This window comes from Motacilla alba, chromosome 2 (assembly GCF_015832195.1).
Source record: "Motacilla alba alba isolate MOTALB_02 chromosome 2, Motacilla_alba_V1.0_pri, whole genome shotgun sequence".
NCBI lineage: Eukaryota > Metazoa > Chordata > Aves > Passeriformes > Motacillidae > Motacilla > Motacilla alba.
In genome coordinates, this window is record NC_052017.1 from 129665393 (window position 1) to 129689661 (window position 24269).

The following is a 24269-nucleotide window of genomic DNA, read 5'->3' on the forward strand; positions in this document are numbered from 1 at the left end:
TTGCATTAAAACAAATTACTGCCTCTTAAAGAAATTTGTGAGGTTCAGCAGTATAAAGTAGTGAAAAAATTTACTTAGTTGGCAAAGAGGAACCTGTCTTGGTGTGAAACCAAGTACATTACTGTCTTCTGCAGAAAGAATCAGGTACACTTTCCTAATGTAGGCCGGGCAGTTCTTTGTGGGCAGAGCACCAGCTTTGTGACTTATCTTTAGTTTCTTCTAAGACTTCTGTTGTGAAGATGAAGCTTAACCTGCAAAGAAATTTAAAAAATCCTTTAATTTCTTTAGCAACTTTGAATGGGCTTGACAGAGTAAACTCTGAAGTATTACTTTATCATCCTTTGGCAATATTACTGTTAAATATGGATTTGTGTAATAAATGACCAGACTTATGAAATAGGTGAGGATTGCCTATGACTTTTTTTTTTTCTTCTGCATTATATAAGCAGAATATCCATGGTGAATATCAGCCTGAAACTCTCAGGCTTTGCAGTTGTAGCTGCTTTGTACAGAACAAATCTGGAGCACATTAGAGGAAATGAATGTACTGTGACAGTCCTCAGTGTAGAAGATAATGCCAAGATTCTCCTGTATACTCAGGCTACAGGAACAGCTCTTGAGAATTAATACAGCTGGGAGGAAACTAAGGAAAAGTAGAACAATTCCAGGACTGGGACTTGAGAGACAGAAGACAGAACTAAATCAAACAAACTTTTCTATGCTCTGGCCTAGAGTGTGAACATCTGGACAGAGTTACTCACTGAGGCATGGCTTCCAGATCTGAGAAAACATGTTGAGAAGGCTCCTGACAATCTGAGAGCTGATAAATGTTCAAAGTTGAGAAATTATTCAGGACTCCTTTAAAATCTGATTACCAACTGTTGTTATGAGTGCACTACTTTTTGCATATAAGCTTTTCAGGACAGCAATTACATCAGCTTTTCCTTTTTTAATAGCTACTGTGTGTCTCTAGAACCATAATATCCATGCATAATAGTTCTAATTTTTTTTCCTAAAAAAAATTGCACATGTTTGTCTTGTTCTTTTTTAGTTGTGGACTACTGTGCTTTGGATAACCATGGTTGCCAACACGAATGTGTTAACACCAAGGACTCCTATTACTGTAGATGCCACCCAGGGTTCATTTTAAATCCAGACAAAAGAACTTGTGGAAGTAAGTTGTGATAAAGTTTAATTATGAACAGTTTATACTTCTTCTGTCTTCCATCTGTCAGCAGTAATCCTCCCACTGGTCCTGGAAATGCTGACTAATGCATCAGGTATGGAAAACGTTGGAGTGCCCTGGAAGCCAAAGGTCTTGAAAGCAAAGCAAGTTGTTTTGAGGGGGGGGCCTAAGGGTAAAGGTGCCTCCTATGAACAGGAAGCTTTTAACATGAAATCCAGCTCTTTTTCAACAGCAAAAAGCTAAAGCTTTGCCTTGTGTTTCTCTTTGATTATTCATTTTTTTCAGTTAGAATATAATCTCTTTAGCTGGGTAAACAAACAAGTCTGTGCGAGACAATTAATAATCGGTTTGCTTTGTAGGATGATCTAAAATAATGAGTAGTTTCCCAATCAGAAGAAACATTGCAGTCTGTTTTTCTGTATTTTTTTTCTCCAGAGTGAGTTCTCTGATGGTGTGACAAAGCTCTGGCAGTATCAGTGTCTTTCTTCTATCAGGCTTTCATGTTTCCACCAGCTTATAATAACTTCATGGCTTTGCTTGTTTGTTGTTTGTCAAATTTGATACCAGGCTAAAAAGATCAAAAATTACTGGAGTTAGGAATGGACATGAAGTGGAGGGGATCTGACAGACCAGAAAATATTCATGCCAAGGCCTCCCGTAATTGGGAAAACAAGCTAAAACCTCCACAGTGTTTAATATCATAACTCTCTTTCAGGAAATGTCAAGGGAAAACCTTAAGGTACCTTCCTGGTTACCTTTCTTCATAAATGTGGGCTTTGATAAAGAAATATTACTATTGTGCCTGTAAACAGGCAAGCTCCATTAGTTTTAGATGATTGCTGCTGCTGCTGCTGCCAGTGGTGAATTTGGCCCATATCATTGAATAATATGTTCAAACATTATTTCTGAAAAAAATGCATCAATATAGCACTGCATTTCTGTATTTTCCCAGCCTGAGGGGCATTTCAGTCCTTCTGGTGAGGTTAGCCTATAGACTGTATTTATATTGTGTTTTATGGTTGATATCTATTCCACTTAAATTTAACATTTAGGATGAAAGCATGTAATCCAGTCTGTACATGTGTTCTTACCATCAAGGGAAAGAGACATACACTTCTCAAAGGTGAACACTCCCAGTTCTGGCACAAATTTATGGAAGTGCCTGTATTTTCCTTGAATATGACTTGCCAGACTGGACACATAATTTTTAGATGGTCAGAGTCAAGGGAGATTAAATTTCTGCTTCCCAAGGTCCAGAGTATTTGTAGTGGTTAACATCATTTGTAGATTGTATTAGTATTCCCATTTGTCAAGTATCTGTCAGCTAAGGGCTGGCTAATTATACTTCCACATCCATACCTATTTGAAATCTTATTTTAGTGTGCTTTCCACTGCCCAAGCACAAGTTTTTGTTAATTTCTTTGATTTAAGAATCTGGATTTTGAGCAGTGTTTTCTCCTCCAGTTTGAACAAAGAAAGTCCTTAAAACTGCATAAACATTTCCTATGCCTTGACTGATTTTTTAGTTTATGGCCTAACTGTATGCATTATTTTAACATATTTAAATTGATGATTCACAGAATGTTGACATCTGAGGGAATATTCTGTGAAAGTAGTATTTCAGGCTTGACCTGTCTCTATCCTCTGTCTGTTGCTTGAGACAGTATATTAGGCATAAATAAGCACAAATAAGACTTACTAAGCCACTATTCCTTACACTTGATATCCTCTGAGCCTTGTGGATAAATTAAGGCATGAATGAAAGAACCGTGTAGCTCTTTATGCTGCAAAAGTCAAGGCAGTATGAGAGCTCTCCAGAGCGAATTGTCCCCTAGTTCCCATATGTTATGAATCACACTGAGTTTGAGTCTGCATAAACAATGCCAACAAACAAACTACAGATCACTGGATTTAAAATGATTGTGACTTTAAAACTGTTGACATAAATTTCTACATATTTGGCTTATGTCCTCTCAGGGAACATGGCCAACTAGTCAAGACTCACACATGCCAGACCAGTTCTGTGCATCAGCAAGCAGGCCTGAGGCGCCTGCTGCTGAGATCTCGTGATTGTCTCACAATCCTGACTTCCCTTTCAAAAATAGAAAGTAAGCCTTTATGCTCATGGCTATAAAGAAATGCATGGAAATATAAGTGTTGTCAGTATGGTCATGCATATCTAACAAATGTTTTCTCTGGGAACTATTCCAAAGTTCTTACAATGAAACACAAGGAGCAGTGCTCATGAAGCCAACCTTGTCAACACCATCAGAGTGCTCTATGGCTGGAAGAGCACAGCAAATTTGGTTTATCAGTGAGGCAAGTGGAGGACATTCAAGCCACTATTATGGTGACTCTTGCTACTCTTGCTGCTTCCCTCAAGAGGACAGATGGCAGCTTCTATTTGTACTGGGTGCTGCTGAGTCTCAACTTCTCTTTACGAAATGCCTGTTTGAGTTCTGGGTTCACATAATTTGTAGCTGGGCAAGGCTCTGTTAATGTCCTTAATCTGGTCTGTGTTAATGAAGCCCTTTGAAGTGTGTTTTTAGTGTCCCAAACAGAATAGCCTCAAGGTTTCAACAAAGATAATACATACTTTTTACCCCTTGTGGTCATCTTCAGAATAAGTTATCCAGGAAAAGTCTCTCCCTGATGAGCAGGTGCACCACAGCACTGCGTAGGTCCAGAGGGAGTACAGCTGCCTTCCTCTGGTGCACACACGTGGCTTTATGGGTTCTGTCTCTTCAGTTCCCTCTTGAACAAAATTATATTTTCTAATTCCATTTTAGTAAATAAATAAGATATCTCCATGTTATGTATAAATATATGGGCATATGCTGTCAGAAAAAGCTTTGCTAAAGGAAATGTTAATTAATGTTATCAATTTTAGTTAATATACAGAGTGGTGTTCAGAAATTATAACATAGTCCTTCCGAGTTTTCTTAGGAAGTCACATTCCACTTCGTTTATTCTGAAAATATAGATAGTTTATTATCACAAAGAGCTTTCATCATATATAAAGACTCAATTCCATTAACCTACCACAAATCCAAAGAAAGAACTGTCCATGCCTCTGAAAGCAAATCACCTCTGGGAATAATTATTAGTTAACTTCTGGGAATAATAAAACCCTCTGAGTTTTCAGGTTGCATAATGAGGTGTTCAAAAGTGCCTGGGTGTGATTTATGTAATTTGTGACTTGTTTATCTACTTTTAGCAGTGATGAGGGGTTAGGAGCATTTTTCACTAATGTAAATTAACTACACTGACACAAAACTAAGTGATGGGCAGACACTGCATCTAAGTGAATGTCAGGTTTGTTGGCTTCATTAATAATGATAAGCTCAAAAGGGGATATATCTCAGTGCTTGGTGCACCATTGCTATCCTTTCTAAGTTACTTTATCCACAAGTGGTAGCTGTTTCTAGGCTGCTTATCTTCTCTTCCATGGGCATTTCAAATGGAAGAATTGTGAAGCAAGAACTCAGAGCTGTTAAAAACATCCACACTCCTGATGACCTGTTTGTCCTGCTCTGATCTAATGGATGGCATTCAAAAGCATGTTTGTGTGTTTATTACACATCATGTCTAACATGCTCTGAGTGAGTAGAGGCAATTTTGATGAGGAAATGTATAAGGCTTAGCTGCAAAATGTTAAGAAATGTTTGAGATTCTAACTTCTCTACTGCATTAATTATTTCTGTTCTCTAATAATTCTTTGTAGTATATGTCAGGTGTACATCGATATAGCAGGTATTTGGGAAAAAGAAACATTTTATTTTCATGGTTTGAAGCAATATGATAAAACTCCAAAATGGTGCTTAAGGGGAAAGAAAAGGCAAAAGAAAACAAAATAACTAATTTTTGTCTAGTTTATATCTGAGAGATTGTATTACTCACTGGCACAAATGTTTTTGTTGTTTAGAACCAGACTATTGTTCTCTTCAGGACCATGGTTGCGAACAGGAATGTGTTAATACAGATGATTCCTATTTTTGTCAATGCCAAGAAGGATTTAGACTTAATCCAGATAAGAAAACATGCAAAAGTGAGTAATCCTTTGGACATAATAAAGTTCATCTACTTTTATTTCTTGAACCTGCCGTGAATTGTTTCCCTTCTGAAAGGATGGGAGTTTTCTCTGTAATTAAGGTTGAAGCAAATGTTTCTTTATAAACTTGAATTTTAACTGAATGAATCATGCTGGGAAAGTATACATTTCTCTGTCGTGTAGATTACTTTGTATATTAGACATTTTTGAAGACTTTTATGAAAACCTGAGGATTAATGTAGGAACCAAAATTACTTAAATTTCATTACTTATTTGAAACTTTCTGGCCTTGGCTTGTAAAGACACGAACAGCTTTGAAATTAAAAAAAAAAATCACCTTGTTTTACCCAGTTGGTTTAGCCAAGGACGGATACATTTCATCAGCTTGGAAATGTATTGAACAGACAATACAGCTATCAAAATCATCTTAGAGTCACAAGGAAACTTTACAGTTTCCTAAAAAAAATTGTAAAAACATCATGAGCAATGTCAGTGTTATAAACCAGTCACACATGCCATTTACTTTAGAATGACTTAGTGTTACAGCTCTTTTTGATTGGAGGCCTGGAATCACAGCAGATTTTTACTGTGGTGTGTTAAAGTTTAGAGAGAATATATTCCGCAAAATGAAATAGCTGATCTCATGACTCAGTTGTTGGGGGGAGAAAATTGTACTACTGATATTTTATGAATAATAAGGAGCAAACTTATTCTATTTCTAGACACTCATAAAATGTATCTGGTTTTAAAACGGTATTTTTGTTCAGTCTTAAAGATACGTTCTCACAAAGCATTTTTGTCTACACAAAGCATTTTTGTCTACACACTGCTGGTTTTGCAGTAATCCATGCTATTCTGCTTTTCATTATCTATGTGGTATTTTAATACATTCAGGTTTTTATAGAGTCAATAGCCTTGGTAGAGCAAATAGAGCCAATAGAGCAAAAGAACAGGATCGTATAAAATATTTATTGCCAAGGATGTAATTGCAAATTAAAGGCAAATTGTAATTCCCATTTGGGATATTTTTCCTTATGGGGCTTTGGATTTGGCTGCAAATCTGGTGATGTTTCCAGGATTAGGCTCCTATTCCAAATCTTGTTGTAACAAGGGTTATGTTAGCTAAGCTTGTGAAATAAAGCAGAATATTTGCATATATGCCCTTTTCAGAGATCAGGGACAATAGGTGAGAGGTGACAAGCACAAGGCATTTCCTCCTTCACCACTACTGATAACTACAGGAGGAGATCTGTGGGGGTCAAAGTGAAGCCTTACATAGCTGAGTGTTTGCAGTCTGCTCTCAGATCCTTGTCTCACTGTCAGCTTTAGTCGGTGCCCAAAGCACAGAATCCAGTATTGTTTAAGAAAAGTGAGTTTTTCTAAGCTGTTTTACTTTAGAAGCTCTTATGGCTGGCTTCAATTTTTCTCTCCAGAGAAGTCAACTTCTGTGCTTTAGGTCAGCATGACTGTGAACATGAATGTGTTAACATGGAAGAGTTGTTCGTATCTGTCATCCCAGATACACCCAAGAACACCATGGTGATACGTGCAGCAATGAGTGTGTCTCATGAACTGCAGTGACTAGTTTGCTGCAAGGGAGACGTGTGAACAGAGTGAGAAAACACTCCTGGGTCCCTTTTGAGATGTTTCTGAGTCATCCAAACCTATGTTGCTGCAAAGTCCACCAGAAGCCAGGCCTAGTGAAGTAATGCTATAGTGAGATCCCTGATCCAACAGAGAACTAAAACATAATTTTCTCCAATCCAAATAACTGGGGAAATGTGTTCAGTCTTTCACTCAAAGGCACTGTCTAACACGAAGACTGTGCTTGTTGCTGAACATCCATATGATTGCTATGGGCTGTGTAACTTGCACACCTCCTGCTGCTGTATGCTGGTATGTGGGGGTGTGAAGAGACTCGTCTCTTCTCTGGGTTTGCACCTTCAGTGATCCGTGCAATGAAGTGTCCTTTTTCAGAAGAAAGTTGCTAAATGAAAGCTTGGTATTGCCCCAGAGAAACCCAACAGCACTGCCCACTAGGCATCACCCAGTTTTAGAAGATAGTTTTATTGCAGAGAACCATTTTGCATATCACCTAAAGCATTGGCAGCATTTTTCCCCTATGAACTTATGACATATTTTTGCAAAGGAATACTCAGTCACTGAAGTTTTTAAAACACTTGGTAGGACAGGGAATAATCATTTTTAAAGAAACTGTGATAAAAGCATATTTAAGGTAACCTGGATGAGTTGCTACTTTTTGACAATTATAGTTTTAGACTGTCTCAAGTTGAATTTCTAAAAATTAATATATTCCAAGACATTCCTTGTTTGTAAAAACAGTGAACCTTCCTCATCCTTTCCCCTGCTTGCATTTTTTTTACACTTGTAATAAAGCACATATGATTACAACATTTAAAGTTATAATGATTTCCAAAGCCTGATAATTAGCACCTTTGTGATTACTGCATTCTTTGAAAGAGTCTGTTACAAAATTCTGCATGAGAGCAGCAAATATTTAAACGTTAAAAATTCATATTGGTGGGGGTGTTTGTATTGAAAAGATGGAGCCAAACAGATGTAATTTTTCACAGAGAATATGGGTATTTTCTTTTTTTTTTTGTTTCCATATTTTTTGTGTGCTCTGAGAAGTTACACAAGCCTCTTCATGATGATGTGAACTCTTGGAAAAAGGAGGAGGTTCCAGCTGGAACTTGCTTTAGCTAGTAAAAACTGACACCTCAGCTTCGTTTGTTCAAGCCTACATTGTGTCTCTGTGTATAATGGCAAATCTGGACCAATTACTGCAAACTCGTTGCTTAGTTAAATAAACCAATAAACAGAAATATTTAAAATAAGTGATTTAACATTAAGTACAGATTTTTAAAAATGTAAACAAATTGCTGCAGACATGTCTGTTCACATCTGTAAATGATTTGCAAAGGAGACATGCAAGACCATGTGTGTGCGTCTGAGGGAACTCCACTACTTTTGATCAAGTTAAGCTAAAGTGATTTGGGCTTATATAACTAAAACTAGCTCTTAACAAACCAGCAGAAAAACACTATGAGGAAGTTCAAAGCTTTTTTTCCTAAAATGTCCTTTTTCTATACTCACAGAGACAGCAAATTGTATAGTACATGTGCAAGTGGATGTACCTTGCCCTACAGCTTTGCTGTCCACTGTGAGGAAATGTATTTTTTAAACCCGGTTCACACCTCTCTCCCTTCGCCCACCTTGTGTCTTTCACACAACTAGTTGCATACAAGACTTAAAAGACATATTCCATTTTATCTTACTTGGAATAGGAATAGGAAAATCAAAGAAATGGAACATGTTAAGACACTCTCACACTCATAATTTCTATCTGTCCCTCATGAGGCTTTAGGTGCTTGAACCTATTGGCAAGTTAAAGTTTTAAATTGGTGATGTCTTATCCTGTTGAGAAAAGAATTTAATCTTTATGAAACAATCTGAAAGCCATAATTTGTATTTCAAAAATTACTAATATTTGCTGCAAAAATTTGAACAGAAGAGAGTCTTGCTTTTTAAAGAAGGAAAGCATGATTCTGTGCATGAGGCCAAACTGGGCTTCAGGATTCTCCCTTCTCTCCATTTTGTGTTAGTTCAATCACACTGTGATTTTTGGCAAAGGAAATCTGCACTTTACCAAGTTTGCTATATGCCAAGTGGGCTTGTTGTATTAATTTCACTTAGGTGTTGTTAATTAACTCAGGTTACTCAAGTAGGTGGGGATATTTGCATAAATAAAAAGCTGTACTAATCTTTTTCCCTTGCTCTGCGAAGGCATCATGTACTAACTACAGTGTCATAGTTTATGTATCTAAGACACCAATGTGATTTCTTCAATCATTAACACAAATCAATAGGAGTGGACCACTGTGTTGAAAGCAATCATGGCTGCGAGCAACTGTGCCTAAATACAGGTGACTCCTATGTCTGTCAGTGCTCTGAAGGTTTTGTCATCAATGAGGACCTAAAGACCTGCTCACGTGAGTCTTGCAAGAACATCCTTTACTTTAACTCCCTTGGGAAAGGATTTTGTTTTCTTACAAGGAAAAAGACTCACCTTCAATTTATTCTTACAGGCTGCTTTTCAGTAATATTTTAGTAATTATTTGAAAGCAGAAGCAGAAAAAGTATTTAGGAAAGAATACTTGTCAAGATGACTGTTAGTCCTCATATATTCAGAAAAGTTTTGGGAGACCTATTCATTCCCAGGCTTGAGGACAGTTTTTTCAGTACCGTGACAAATGTATCTGACAGTTCATCTTGTCAGCAGTGTCCCCAAGGCAAACTGCCCCACCTTACCTGGGGCAGGAGGAGAGCTGAGAGCCCCACAGTGAGCTTTACATTTAGCATGGGAACCCTTAATAAGTGTTGTCCTGGTAGCTCTCCACCCTTCATAAATCAAATTATCATTGAGAATTTATACAATTTCACAAACAGTTGAATGGCCTTCTTCACTGGAAAAATAATGTATTGAAAGGGCCAAAAAAGAAGAATATGAGTGCATTTTATCTGTTGACTTTTTATGGACCTCTTTGGTGAGAGTGTTCTGTCTACTTTTTCCAGATTTTGGAGGTACATTATCTTTCAAGCTTGTAGAGTTGGAGGAGCTCCAGAGTTCACCATTTTTCTTGCTCTCAGGCACAAAGTTTTAAGAGAAGGCAAACTGCAAGTCCTCAGTCACAAAAATTATCTAGAGAGAAGTGAGGCAAAGCAGCAAAGGCAATTTGACTTCATATTTATCCTTGTGTCTGCCTCCATACTAACATCTTTAGCCCCATCCAATACCTTGACAGACTTTGATTCTGTCTGGCACTGCAGCTCTCTAGAAGGAGGCAGACAGTAACACAAAAGTATGATTAGTGTACATGTAACAACAATAGGGTCTACTAAAAACAATTTTTTTAGATATTTATCTGTAGTACCGCTGAAAATTTAGAAACAGCCAAATAATGGAGTTTTATCAACTTGCAAACGGAAAATCCGTTCTCCTTCCTAGTAACAAGGGATTATTTTTCATTCCTGAGTTATTTTCCTCCAGGCTGTACTTGGAAACTTATCAGCAGCAGAGTTCAAGAAGCATTTGGACAACATTCTCAGGCAGATGGTGTGAGTTTTGGGGCTGTCCTGTGCAAGGCCAGTAGTAGGACTTTGACTGGTCCTAGCAAGTCTCTCCCAAATCAGGATATTCTATGATTCTATGAAAATAGTGCTGAGTGCAATGAAATTGGGCCTTTTTGAATAGGTAACGCTAACCCTCTCCTTTAGGAAAGATTTGTCCTATTTCTGAGCTCTAGACAAGACATTGAACATTGAACATTTCTGAACATTTTTGAACATTTTTAGGCTACCATGAAGAGAGTTTTGGCACTTTGCAATTTCCTGAATGATAAGTTGAATGGAAGGGATTAGCATTTAGCATACACCAGTCCTAGTGAGAAAATGTCTGGGATGTTCTAGTATTATATACACTGGCTCAAGTATCTTAATAAAGCTGTGGGAACACTTGAATGGTAACCAAATCTGTACTCCAACAACTCATTACAAAAAAAAATAAATGTGTGTAGCCAGTAGACAGAAGCAAGTCCTGCTTGGAAAGTCTCAGGAGCCCTGTGTCTTTATATGACAGAGAAGAGACACTTGGAAGAGATATTTGAGATGAAAAGTGGACCACATTTGATAGTACTTGTCATTTGCAATGCTTTGTAAAATCTTGAATAGTCCAAGCCAAATCCCACTGACATCTCAGAGATTTTCTTCTTGCTGCCACAGGAACTGGGTCAGGTCCACAAGTGAGTTGTGTGGACTGCCACCTTCACTTCAGGCCTTCACTTAGAGACTATTTAAAGAATGTTCACAAGGTAGCTTTTATGTCTTTGCCAGTGTCTTACATAAAATCATTGCCAAAGTATTGGTTTTTTAAATCCACTTCAATCCAGACATGGACTCTGTTTAGTTATGTTAAACACAGAAAAGTATGAGTTCTCAACTCTGCTTAAAGTAAAAAATGAAAAGTAGGACCTCACTAGGACCTTTTACATTTTAGTGAAGCTTTAGAATCAGATGAGAAACTGAATTACTGTTTAAGCAGTTCAATGTATTTATATTTACTTGCTTATGGAATGCAAACACTAGAGATGAAAAATAATTGAGTCATTATTGGTTAAATTTTTAACTAATTTTGATTGCTCTTACAGGAGTTGACCATTGTGCTCTGAGTGATCATGGCTGTGAACATTTGTGTGTAAATGGTGACAGATCTTACACTTGTCAGTGTTTTGAAGGATACAGGCTTCGTAACGATGGGAAAACATGTAAACGTAAGTTATTATTCAGCAACTCAGAGTCTAATATTACACAGAAGAAATCTGTAAGGTAGGATTGGATTGCCTAAATGTTCAAGGATTTCTAGAGGTCATATTTCCTCTTTGGTGTCGTATTTGCCAGCAGTGTGCCAATATCTTGGATATGCTGAGGCATCTAAAATGGTACCTAATGCATACTTTTAGGCATCTGAATCACATCCTAAACATCAGTGCCATTTAAAAAGTAGCCCTGAAATTGGACAGTTGTGGATCCAAAACTATCCAGAGCTAGGACGACTGTGATTTTCTTCTAAAATCTCAAGGCAAAAATATATAAAGTCTTACCTAGCATGAAGCTTGCAACATTGTTGATGGCAAGTTTATTTTGTCCAACATGTCCAACAAGATAAGGATGATTGCAACAGAAATATAATTGTGTTACAAATTTGACTACATTACACGGTTATGATGAGTGACAGATATCAAGGAAAAAACTAATAGCAAATTTTTCTCAACTTTTATAGCATAAGTCACCAAATGATCAAGAAGAATCATTGATAAGTCTCAGAAAAACTCTCAGGCATTCAGTATTTTTTAACTGCAATCCCCATAATATCTAATATCAACAGCTGCTGTTAAAAATATTTACAGAAAAAAAATTAAAGGCATCCAGATATTACTATGATGAATGAAAAGCTTCTTATTCATGGCTGGGTTTCATAACATCACCCTCTTTTGTTATTCTGTGCAAACAGAGACAAATTCTGCCCATCTCAAGAAGTTAGGATACACTAAAAAGCAAGTTAACTTTGAACATACTGCCCTTAACTAACAGAATTTTTTTATATATTAAATTATTTCCAGGTAAAAATGTCTGCAAATCAGTCAACCATGGCTGTGAGCACATTTGTGTTAATGCTGACAATTCCTACATCTGCAAGTGTCGCGAGGGATTCTTACTGAGAGAAGATGGCAAGACCTGCAGAAGTGAGTGACTGCTATCTGTTGAACACTTTTGCATGTACAAGGAAGGAAAGGGGTATTTTTTACTTCTTACTGGAAAAGAAGCAACAAACTTCCTTTTGACAGCTACATTTCTCTAACATGTTTTCATTCAAAACCTACATTTATATCAATCATTCCCAGGACAGGACATCTGCAAATCAGTCAGCCATGGCTGTGAGCATATTTGTGTTAACGAAGATGACTCCTATGTTTGCAAGTGTCATGAGGGTTTTCTGCTGAGAGAGGATGGGAAAACATGCAGAAGTAAGTACTCTGAGAATTACTCATAGAATTTTATTTACTGTATGTAGATCTGAGAAGCATTCAAACAAATACAACAGTTTACTGACATAATACAGGAGTAGTCTTCATATGTATAATATAGTAGTAGTATTTATATATTTATACATTGAGAACTTCCAAATGCTTGTGAGAGACTCTGTGGACAAAAATAATGTCTTTTAGTAGATCAAGTGACAGACTGGGAAGAGAAAATACTCAAAAATGCTCAGGTACCAAGAGTTAAAAGTGTTTGCTGCTTAAAATTTACCCTGTTTATTCCAGTGGTATCAGTAGACCAAATGAAAGCTGTTACTTCTCCCTGAATGATACATTTGCTGTAGATGTTCTTTAACCAAATATCATCAACTGTTCTCAGATAAAGATATTTGCAGTTCAGTTCACCATGGCTGTGAACATGTTTGTGTTAATACTGATGAGTCCTACATCTGCCAGTGTTACGAGGGATTTGCACTAAGGGAAGATGGAAGAACATGTAGAAGTAAGTATCCTTCTCTTTAGTAGATTTTCTTTATAATCTGTGCATTTGAAGATATATTTTAAATATGGCAATCTTATTTTTAACAGATAAAGATGTTTGCAATTCTGTTGACCATGGCTGTGAGCATATTTGTGTGAATACTGATAGTTCATACCTCTGCCAGTGCTACGAGGGTTTTGTATTGAGGGATGATAAGAAAACATGTAAAAGTAAGTTATTTTAATGTTAACTATATTTTTTATATTGAGACATCTACAGAAGAAACATATTATTTAGAGGCAGTTCTTATAGGAGATTTTTGCTTGCAAAAAGGAGAATAAATTCTGTATTTACTAGGAGTTTACTACTGTTGGTCTTTAAAGTTTTGGAAGTGTTCTTACTCATCAAACTGTATTAAATAAAATCTCAATTATTTCTAGATAAAGACATCTGCAAATCAGTCAGTCATGGCTGTGAACATCTTTGTGTTAATAATGATGATTCATACACTTGCCAGTGCCATGATGGATTTGTACTAAGGCAAGATGGGAAAACATGCCGAAGTAAGTAGTTTATTAATAAAAGAAGAAATGCAATTTTTGTCTTGTTAGATTATTATTCACTGGTTCACAGTAGCCAGAATGGAATATTTCTCTGTCTGTTTGTCTGTCTTTCTCTCTCTCTCTCTATATATATATATATATGACTTGTCTGAATTAAGTATTGTTTGAACCAAAGCTACATTTCAGAAAAATCAGCCAATTTTAAGGTTTGAATGCAGATTTTAAAATTTCATTTCCAAATTAAGTATATTGAGTTTTAATATTGAGCATAGGATGTTGCTGCATTTTACTGTACTGTATTCTTCTGTCTATATTCATGCACATCATGACTTAACTTGTTCTGTAACCTCTTAGCATGTTTTTTTTTGTAAATTACAAGCAAATGAAACTCCTTCAGGCTTTTTATGTCTTCTAATCTTTTTCTAACTCTCTTCTTGCTCCCCTGAAACCTCTGCTGTTTATCAGCATCCTTGTGGATACACTACAGTGAAAGAAAGTCTTCTAATAGGAGACTCAGCAGGGTCCAGGGCAGAGGAACAATAACCCATCTAATTCTTATTTGAATCTACCTATCATTTTTTAATCATTTATCTTTTGTTTAATGTTTTAGGGTTTTTTTACAAAAGACAGTTTAGTCTCTGACCAAAATATTCTGCTAGTACTCTTGTTCAATTAGTTATCTACCATATCTACCATGATCAAAAGTTATTTAAGATTCTCAGTATTACAGGTGTCCATGTCCTGTAAGTACAGCTTTCATTCTTTGTTTCTAAACATATGTCCTTAATTCTGGCTATTTTAAAATACATATGATTTGCTGTAATCCAAGATTCATGTTACCTTATATTAGCAGCTTTATATTAGCTTTATATTTATTTGCTATTCTCTCAGAAGTGGAGTAATCTACGAACTTATTAGTGATTATTTTATGTCTTATTCTGGGCTGTCCATACAAATATTAAGTAGTAGAGAAGCAAAGCAAATTCTTAGAAAGAAGGTTACTTGATAGTTGCCCATCTAGAATTGGTTCTGAAGCCCTTTCTAGCCAATGTTAATCCATATAATGTTGATTCTGTAGTCTGTTTCTTTAATCAAAATAATACCAAGACTTGCTGTTGTTTTGAGTGCTCCATTGTATGAACAGCATAAACTTTAAGATTTAGCCTCATCATCAATTAAAAAAGACATTTATTTAGTTTTTCCAGGATTAATTGTTCAATAACCCCAAGTTGATTGATATTAGTCCTCTTTCTTTGATTTTACTCTGACTCAAGTTCCACATTATGTGTTGCATTATTTTATTTCAGATAAATGTCAATCTTGCAGGCTTACAGTGAACTACTCATCTTTTTAAACCATATGGAACCACAGTACTTTTTTCAGTGTGTATGCATACACTGGGAATGGAGACAACTCAGTGTTTTGGGGCTTCCTCAGAGTTCTAGGAGTTACTGAAAATTAACACTAAGCATCCAAGATATTCTTTAGAAACCTCTTTTGCAGCTCTCTGCTTCAAGTTATCTGGAGTTTCTGATTCAAAAATATGTGTGTGTTTTGTGTATGTGTGTGTTTGTGTGTGCGTGTGTTCAGTAGATGCTGAACACGCACACACACACACACAGACACACACAGAGACACAGAGAGCAGTTTCAGAATGTGAAACTCCACTCCAACAAGGTCATCACTAATCTATTTCATAGGTTCAGATCTGAATACACTAAAATGTTTAATATTTATGCATGAAGATTGGCAGTTCTACCTTTCTGTCTATTAATAATATATTGTTAGAATGTTTTTTTGCTAATAGTATCTAAATAATGTACTCATACTACCCTTTATTTGGTTGGCCGTGCACCCCCATGTCCTTCATCTTATTATTTCAGTGTTTTCAAATTCCTAATATTTTCCCATTCAGTAAATACTGTGAATGTTCCTTTCTTTCAGTCATTTTTCAAATCTTATAGCTGTTTTCAACTTCAATTTCTAGATTTTTTAACTACCCTGGCATTCTTTTTAGATTCTGAGACTACATTTTTGGGGGTGTCTAGTAAAATAACCTTAAATAGTGCAATCATTGATGGTTTTTATTACTATTATAATTTCTGCCTTGCATCCCAAAATAGTCTGGCTCATACTTACTTTCAGCTATGTAAAATTCATCCTTCTGAAGTAATAGCCATGTCTGCTGCTGGTTTGTATTTTATTCTGTTTATAAGCAAATGTTTCTGAGTTGTGCACAGCTGTGTATAAGGAGATGCTAATTTTCACTTACGTTGTAATTTCTCCCTTATCCACTCTGACCAGATCTAGTTTAGATTGCCATGTCTTAAATATAATTATTTTTGAATTAGAATATTGTCTTATGTAGTAGTTTTTGGAATTTTTCTTTTGGTAGCAGGTGACCCCCAAGAAATTTGGCTCAGGTTGAAGTTCTTCTAAAAACACAAACCTCAAGAGGCAAATTGAACTTGGCTTTCAGGAGGCCACTTTTTGTGTAAAGGTAGTTCTCCATTAGAAACTGATATTTCTTTTGTGTTTCATGAAGAAGAAAAAGGGAAAGCTGATAGATGGCTCCACTTTCTTCTGCACTTTCTCCCCATCTATCCTTTTTGAAGAGGTTTTAACCAAGTGGTTTAACATTGCAGTCATACAAGTCCTCGCATCAATTTTCAGCAATCCAGTTAGATTTGTTTATAATCTTAAATAAGTAGTTCCTGTTCTTTCAGGTTTTGTTTATGCAGACTCTTGGCACTGATCTAAGGATGTTAGAAATTATGGTTAAATCATGTCCTGTGGTATTTTTCTTAGTTTTGTTTTTACCAGCATGCATTTATGCTAAATTACTGCACTAAATTATTCCCTCATTTCTTTCTTAGTGCCCTTAATGTAAACTCCTCCTCCTCCTTAATCTAGTCAGATTAATCCTAAAATGGTTTATTTTCAGTTGGTGGTCATCCAAACCATGAAGTTCTGGTCAGATGATAAAGAACAGATACTCAATGTAAGCTAAGATGTCCATCATTTAACTAGTGAGAGAGAGAGATTTGCTTTCAGTTTGCAAGCTTCCGTCTTTTATTGCTCATGGGATTGATGCCCCAGTCTTTGTATTTATTAAAAAAAAAAAGTTTAACTAACAAGCCACATAAATATTATCTGACTATTCCCAGGCAAGGATATTTGCAAATCAGTCAACCATGGCTGTGAACATGCGTGTACTAGTGCTGGTGATTCATTTGTTTGTAAGTGCCAGGAGGGATTCCAGCTAAGAGAAGATGGAAAAACTTGCAGAAGTAAGTAGTCTGATATTTATCAACATACTCTTTATCTGCAGCTCGTGCTTGTGTAGAAATGGGCTAACCAGCAAAAGCTGTCATCTGTTTTCAGATAAAGATCTTTGCAAATCAGTCAACCATGGCTGCGAACATGTTTGTGTTAATTCTGGTGATTCATATACCTGCAAATGCCATGATGGGTTCCTACTGAGAGAAGATGGGAAAACCTGCAGAAGTAAGCAGCACAGGAACTTAATTGGATGAATTACACATATAATACTGAAGGCCTCTGCTGATGTGTGCTGACTACCAACTCTCCTGTTTGCAGACAAGGACATTTGCAACTCAGTTGACCATGGCTGTGAACAAGTTTGTGTGAATACTGAAGATTCCTACATCTGCCAGTGTCATGAAGAATTCATACTGAAGGAAGATGGAAAGACATGCAGATGTGAGTAGCCTGAGCTATAAAAGTATGTTTTTATTTGAGGCCTTCAAGTGTTGTAGGTGTGAGTGCACACGTGTATGTTTGTGTGATTTCCAACTATTTGGGCTTGTTTAAAAAAATACCATCTCTCTCAAACAAGCCTCACCTCACAAACCCCATCCACTTTTCTCAGATAAAGATGTTTGCAACTCAGTCGACCACAGCTGTGAGCACATTTGTGTTAATACTGGTGATTCCTATGTCTGCAAGTGTCATGAAGACTTCATACTGAGGGAAGATGGAAAAACTTGCAGGAGTAAGTTTTTAGTCTTGTTTTGTACTTCCTGATCTGTTAATGAAACACACTATGCAACAGTAGTGTGTCATTTGTGTCTTTATTATAGAATCAGTTTAGTGTAAGTGAGCTGCTTCATAGAAAATTATAGCCACATTTTTTATATTTTGTGAAATTTATTTACTTAGCTAACTGTGCTAAATACAATTTTCATTATTCCAAGGTAAAAATGTCTGCAAAACAGTCACCCATGGTTGTGAACATGTCTGTGTTCCAACTGGCGATTCATACATGTGTCAGTGTCACAAGGGATTTATATTGAGGCGAGACAGGAAAACATGCAGGAGTGAGTAGCTGAAACTTTTATGGGGAATATGTTTTTCAGTCTTAAAAGAAATAACAGACTTACTTTCACTCAAAGCTTGTTCATGACAGTTTTGTATTTGAAAAATGGTCTAATAAGGGGATTCTCTTAACAATTCTCAGATAAAGACCTGTGTAAATCCATTGACCATGGCTGTGAACATGTGTGCATTAATAATAACAACTCATACAGCTGTCAGTGCCATGAGGGCTTTGTCCTGCGACAAGATGGGAGGACATGTCGAAGTAAGTAACTCATTATGTCTGTCAGCCCCTCTTCTCTGGCATTGCTACATAAATGAACAAAGATACTGTACTCCTTTGCCATATGTTCTTCAGATATAATGTTTGGAGTCTTTGGATTTATAAAATGTTAAACAGAATACAGATAAATACTTCAATTTTTCCTAGGTAAAGATGTCTGTAAATCAGTTGCCCATGGTTGTGAATATGCTTGTGTTAATAATGGCGATTCCTATATCTGCAAATGCCAGGAGGGATATGTACTAAAAGAGGATCAGAAAACATGCAGAAGTAAGTCTATTTTATTTAGAAGGCATTTGTTTATTTTGTTTCTAAAATTAATTGACCTCATTTCAAAAAAAATTATAGAATCATAGAATGGTCTGGGTTGGAAGGAACCTTATTAAAGATCACTTAGTTCAATCTCCCTGCTGATGGCAAGGACACCTTCTACTAGACTAGTGTCTTCAAGCTCAATCCAGCTTGGCTTTGAACACTGCCACAACCTCTCATTTCAAACATGATATAATATTTGAAAGCCCAGGGCATATGTGTGTGGCAGAAAATGTCTCAAACAATTAACTTGATGCTCTCCTAAGCAAAAATCTATCAAATTGGAAGAGTTGTTTTAGTACAATAATTCTTTTGAAACATCAAGGAAAAGCCAAAAGGAATCTTATTATCAAGGAATGTACATTTTAATCAGGTTCATATACTGTGGTTCTTTTATCTTTATATACTACATTTTAAAATCCCATTAATTTTATTTGCTTATCTTTCAACATAACATGTATTTATCTCATCATGTCTTAATACTTGGAGGAGAAATTCTACTGGAATTCAGAAAAAACATATATTCTGCCAAAAATGGATGCCTTAGTTGAGGAGACTGTGATTAGATCAGTAACAAGTTCTGGCTGTTCTCGATCCTAACTGACACCATGCACCATGCACTGCTGCCCTTTCTTGACTTATGCACTAATATTGAGGTGGTTCTGATATGTATATTAATTGTATTTTCATCACCTTAATACATGTAAGGTGTCTTTTTCTCAGATGACTGCAGGAAGGAATTCTTGAGCAGTTTTAAAATAGATATTTCCTAAGAAGAGAAGTCCAGGCTATTTGTACTTTGACTTGGTAACAAATATCTCCAGTAATTTCTGCAGAGTGATTTCTGCTGAATAATTCTCTTTTGTGTAGTGCTTACAGCGTTCTGCCTGTACAAAGATCAGAGATGAGTGGAGGTCAAAGTTTATTTGGTCCAGACTAAGAAGCAAATCTTATATTCCCTAGTATGGTATATTTTCCCTGGAAGCTACATTGATCCAATAGGAGCTAGCTCCAATAGGAGCTCTGCAGCTAGGCTTTGCACAAAGCACAGTAATCTCTGCCTGCTGAAGACAATTCCTTTCCAGGATTTAAAACAAAACAACCCACCTGGCAGATTCAGTCTGCAGCATTCTCCAATTTCTAAATTCCCTAACCTTGTTATTGATGCCCTACAGACTACTTTGATTTTTGCATGTGCATTTGCCAAAAAGTTTGAGAAATACAAATTTTACAAATTCGCCTGTCTTCTGACAAACTCCCAGCTCTAATGGGTCAACCAGAAATACAGCAGCAATACATAAGCCTTCTAATTACAAAATTGGTAGACACAAGCAAAAAAACCCTTATCTAGCCAATTCTGATTCTCTCAATCATTAAATAGTTTGTAAACTGGTTTATAACTCCTGCAACACAAATGCATCTTCAGTGATTCTCTTCCATGTCTCTCAGTGCTGACAAATTTGACAAATGCAAGGTCAGCACACAGGCTTATCTCTGGAAGAAAATGATGGCAATGCTGTCTATGTGCTAGCTCAGTTCTCTCCACTAAAGAGTAATTCTAAACATTTGCTGATTGTTGCTGCATTTTTAAGAGTTGTCATTTTCTGCAAAGCAGAATATGTCTCAGTAAATATTCGCTGTGGTTATAATTTTGTTAAATTCTCAGTCATAGGCCCACTCTTAGCTTTTGAGACAGATTGTACACAATGTCTTCAGACACATTGTGACAGTAGGATGAGCCAGGAACAGGGTACTTTAAATGGTCCCTGCATTTTTGCCAGGGTATCCAGACCCCTTTCCCAGTCTTGTGGAGTTTTTTCTTGATCTGTACACTCTGTTGTTCATTTCACAGGATGCACTGAAGGCCCAATTGACCTGGTGTTTGTGATTGATGGATCAAAAAGTCTTGGGGAGGATAATTTTGAAATTGTAAAACAATTTGTCTCAGGAATCTTGGATACACTTGAGATTTCACCCAAAGCTGCTCGAGTTGGTTTGCTTCAGTATTCCACTGAGGTTCGTACAGAGTTTACATTAAGGCAGTTCAGCTCAGCCAAAGACATGAAGAAAGCTGTGTCACAAATGAAGTACATGGGCCGAGGTTCCATGACAGGACTGGCGCTGAGGCAAATGTCTGAGAGAAGCTTCACAGAGACAGAAGGAGCAAGACCGTTCTCAGCAAATGTGCCTCGAATCTCCATTGTGTTTACGGATGGACGGGCCCAGGATGAAGTCTCTGAGTGGGCCACCCGAGCAAAGCAGCGTGGTAAGTGGATGTTTGGTGTCAGTGTTTTTGGTGTCTCATTCTAAAAGGCAAATATTGTTAGGAATAAGATGTAGTAACAGTTTGGATGTGCAAATTGAGAGAGTGTTTGCCAAAGCAGTCTGGCCAGTACAGTGACAATGACCGCTGTCCTGTACATCAGATCTTTGTGTTCCCAAGGGCCTTTGCTGCCGGGCATATGCATCATCCCCACAGCAGGACTCGTGGGGAGGGCCTCACCACAGGCAGTGGTGCCACCCACCTGACATGCCCTGAGTGCCCTGAATGTACCCACTAAGGGCTGACATTACACACAGAGACCTGGGAACACTGGGAACTTAATAAAAAATTCTAGGAAAACAATAAAAGAAACCCCAAGCTGTCCTTTCAAAATACAGCAATCTATTCTTGTGAGAAATACTATGGTAATAATTGGCTATATTTTTGTTTATAGGGTATATTCTTTATTTTTAACCAGTTTTATAGTGCTAATGGTGTTCTGGAAGGAAGATGACTCTTTTGGAAAGAATGTAACTGTAGTGCTGTCTATCCTACTGTTTTTACATGCCTATATGCTGAAATGTGACTGAAAACTGGTGATTTTTAATTTCTAATATGTTTGGGCAGACATCCATCCTTTAGAACACCTGTACCACAAATCAGAGTCTTTTCATCTGTTTAGCAGAGTGAACTGAAAATTTTCAAAACTTGTCAAGAAAATAATCTCTTTTTTCTTCACTAAACATTTTTTTTTAATTTTATGAGAAACTGCTTTAAGAACCATGGCTGATGGGTCACAACACAGAGAAAATACCCAGACTTTTTTGCACATCTTTTTTTCTGTGCTTGTTTTATTGATTTGACATATTAATCAGAATTGGATACATGATTAGTAGAGCATTGATCAAGATCGATACCTCTCTGTAAGGAGAAAAGGGAAAAACACCCAAGGATAAGAGAAGGGCACGTGCTAACAAGAGTGGCATTACAATGAAAGATAAAGTGATTTTAAAATAACTTTAAAAACCCCAAACATTTAGAGGCTTGCTAATGAGATGAAACTACATGGAGGATTTGCAGAAGGAAAGAAGTACAAACCAATTTCCTTACTTGCTGAATGAAACCTCAGCTCTGGACTACTTATACTGACTCTGCAATGCTACAAGCCAAACCCACTCCCTGTGTAATTGCAGCACGACCAATAGAGTAATGCTCAATATGAAACAGACCTTGAATACTTTATCACTGATATCCCCAAGTCTTTAAATAGCAATAATTTTAACATGACTGCTGCATTCATTGAATTGAATCACCTTCTGGTGGACAATTTCCTTTCCTGGATAAAGTGCAGTGGTAGGCAGATTCGTGAAGAAAAGTAAGGAGGTACATTAAAAGTTAAAAACTTGGAAAATGCATACTTTGTGGTACTATCAGGGCCATGATTCTTCAGCAGAAAGGTTAAAAGTTGCAGTTCAGTGAGTGTGCAGCAGTTATCACCTCATGTTAAATAAAGATATCAAACCTCCTCATCTCAAGTTTTATCTGAAAGCAACCAGAGAAGGCAGCTTCTTCTCTTGACTCATGTAAGAGCTGTGAAGCTCATAGCTGTACTAGGAATCACAAAATCAGTACTTGTTGTGGACACTTTCTAAGCCAGAACTGATATAAAGAGAAATGTTGTATCAGATCATATGCCCATGAGCATAAAAACATAACTGCTGAAAAAGAGATTATTGAAGACCTCTATGTTTTGTAGTTATTGCTTGTTTAAAATCTATCTGGTGACAGGGCTCTGAACCACTTCCTCCTTCCCTGCTTCCGGAGTTAATACAACTACACATCCTCACTTAACTTCTCCCTAGCACCTTTGCTGTGGAAATACTTGTCCTGAGCATCCCTGTTGTAAGGCTTTTTCTTTCCTAGCCCCATAAATTTCTTGTTTTCCCTTTCTTATACTCCTGTGTGGGCCTTCCAGCCTGTTACTGCCCCCCAGAGAGCAAGAATCAATTCTTATTGTGCTCTGAGGATTTCAATGAAACACTTAGGTATTTTTCTGAAAAATTACTGCCATCTTTCAGGATTCTGCCCCATTTGCTAATATGCAACAGGTTTTCCCATCAACCCTGCATTGCATATACCCTACAGACACACACAAACCAGGGACTTGCAGTGCAATTGTGAGGCTGAACTGTGTGATTCTCTTGGATTGTTTGTAACATTCTTTCTGAGACCATTTACTATCAGTAGTGGCCAGGCAAGTGTCATCTCTTTAACACAAAAATTGTAGGTCAAATTACAGCAAAACAAGAGAGTTTCTGCAAATATCTGAGTACTTAAAGCATATTAAGCTTCTTCACTGATTTTAAAGTTACATATAATATACATTTCTTGGGCTCTCCCTTTCTCTCTTATTTTCCTTTCATGGATGAACAAGTGCTTAGAATTAGAACTGCTGAAATAATAAGTATATGCGATTTCTTTTGAATCCAGGTATAATCATCTATGCCATTGGAATAGGAAAAGCAATTGAGGAAGAACTGCTGGAAATTGCTTCTGAGCCATCATATAAACATCTCTTCTATGCTGAGGATTTCACAGCTCTGGAGGACATAAGTGAAGAGCTAAGAGCCCAAATCTGTGAAGGTAACAAAATTCCATTTTCCTTGAGATAGAAGTGAATGTTTTCAGGTGTTTTGCTTTTTGGATTTTTCTGCCCTTTAATACATGAAGAATATATACTGTTAATCCATCATGGGGTAAATGCAGTAGTAATTATCTTCCCTTTATTTTCATGAAGGTTGCATAAGATGTACAATTCTGGGCCTAGAAGAATCAATTGCTTCTTCTCTAGTCTATTTCTATAGTTGAGCCATGCAATGAACCCCACTCCACCAAATAAACATGATCTATTTCATTAGGAATGTGGGAAAATAATCAGGGATTTGTAATACCTTAATGAGAATTTAAAAAAAAAATCCTAAGACAAGCAGTAAAAACCTAAACCACAGAAAAATAAATCGTCAGGAGCTGTTGTGTGTATTTTTATATCTCTATATTCACAGCTACAAAGAGTGGATTTCAGTTATGCATAAGCTCTGAGTTTTGCTACACAAATGTGGAAGGTTTGTTTCAGAAAGCACCCTTCTTCACCCTGGAACAAACAGCTTTTATAT

General features: G+C 36.8%; 1 protein-coding gene across 4 annotated transcripts in view; it reads left to right on the plus strand.

Moving 5' to 3' along the window:
• Positions 1 to 24269, plus strand: part of MATN2 (matrilin 2) — a 71723-nt gene that overhangs the window by 38502 nt on the left and 8952 nt on the right. For 3 of the 4 annotated variants that reach the window (XM_038128690.1, XM_038128691.1, XM_038128694.1), the window contains exons 6-23: positions 1052 to 1174; positions 5112 to 5234; positions 9128 to 9250; positions 11465 to 11587; positions 12437 to 12559; positions 12719 to 12841; positions 13236 to 13358; positions 13445 to 13567; positions 13778 to 13900; positions 17068 to 17190; positions 17285 to 17407; positions 17501 to 17623; positions 17793 to 17915; positions 18118 to 18240; positions 18381 to 18503; positions 18669 to 18791; positions 20686 to 21099; positions 23587 to 23739. In XM_038128690.1, the coding sequence (XP_037984618.1) occupies positions 1052 to 1174; positions 5112 to 5234; positions 9128 to 9250; positions 11465 to 11587; positions 12437 to 12559; positions 12719 to 12841; positions 13236 to 13358; positions 13445 to 13567; positions 13778 to 13900; positions 17068 to 17190; positions 17285 to 17407; positions 17501 to 17623; positions 17793 to 17915; positions 18118 to 18240; positions 18381 to 18503; positions 18669 to 18791; positions 20686 to 21099; positions 23587 to 23739 (2535 nt within the window). The remainder of the gene's footprint in view (positions 1 to 1051; positions 1175 to 5111; positions 5235 to 9127; positions 9251 to 11464; positions 11588 to 12436; positions 12560 to 12718; positions 12842 to 13235; positions 13359 to 13444; positions 13568 to 13777; positions 13901 to 17067; positions 17191 to 17284; positions 17408 to 17500; positions 17624 to 17792; positions 17916 to 18117; positions 18241 to 18380; positions 18504 to 18668; positions 18792 to 20685; positions 21100 to 23586; positions 23740 to 24269) is intronic. The other variant, XM_038128693.1, reaches the window with a different exon arrangement.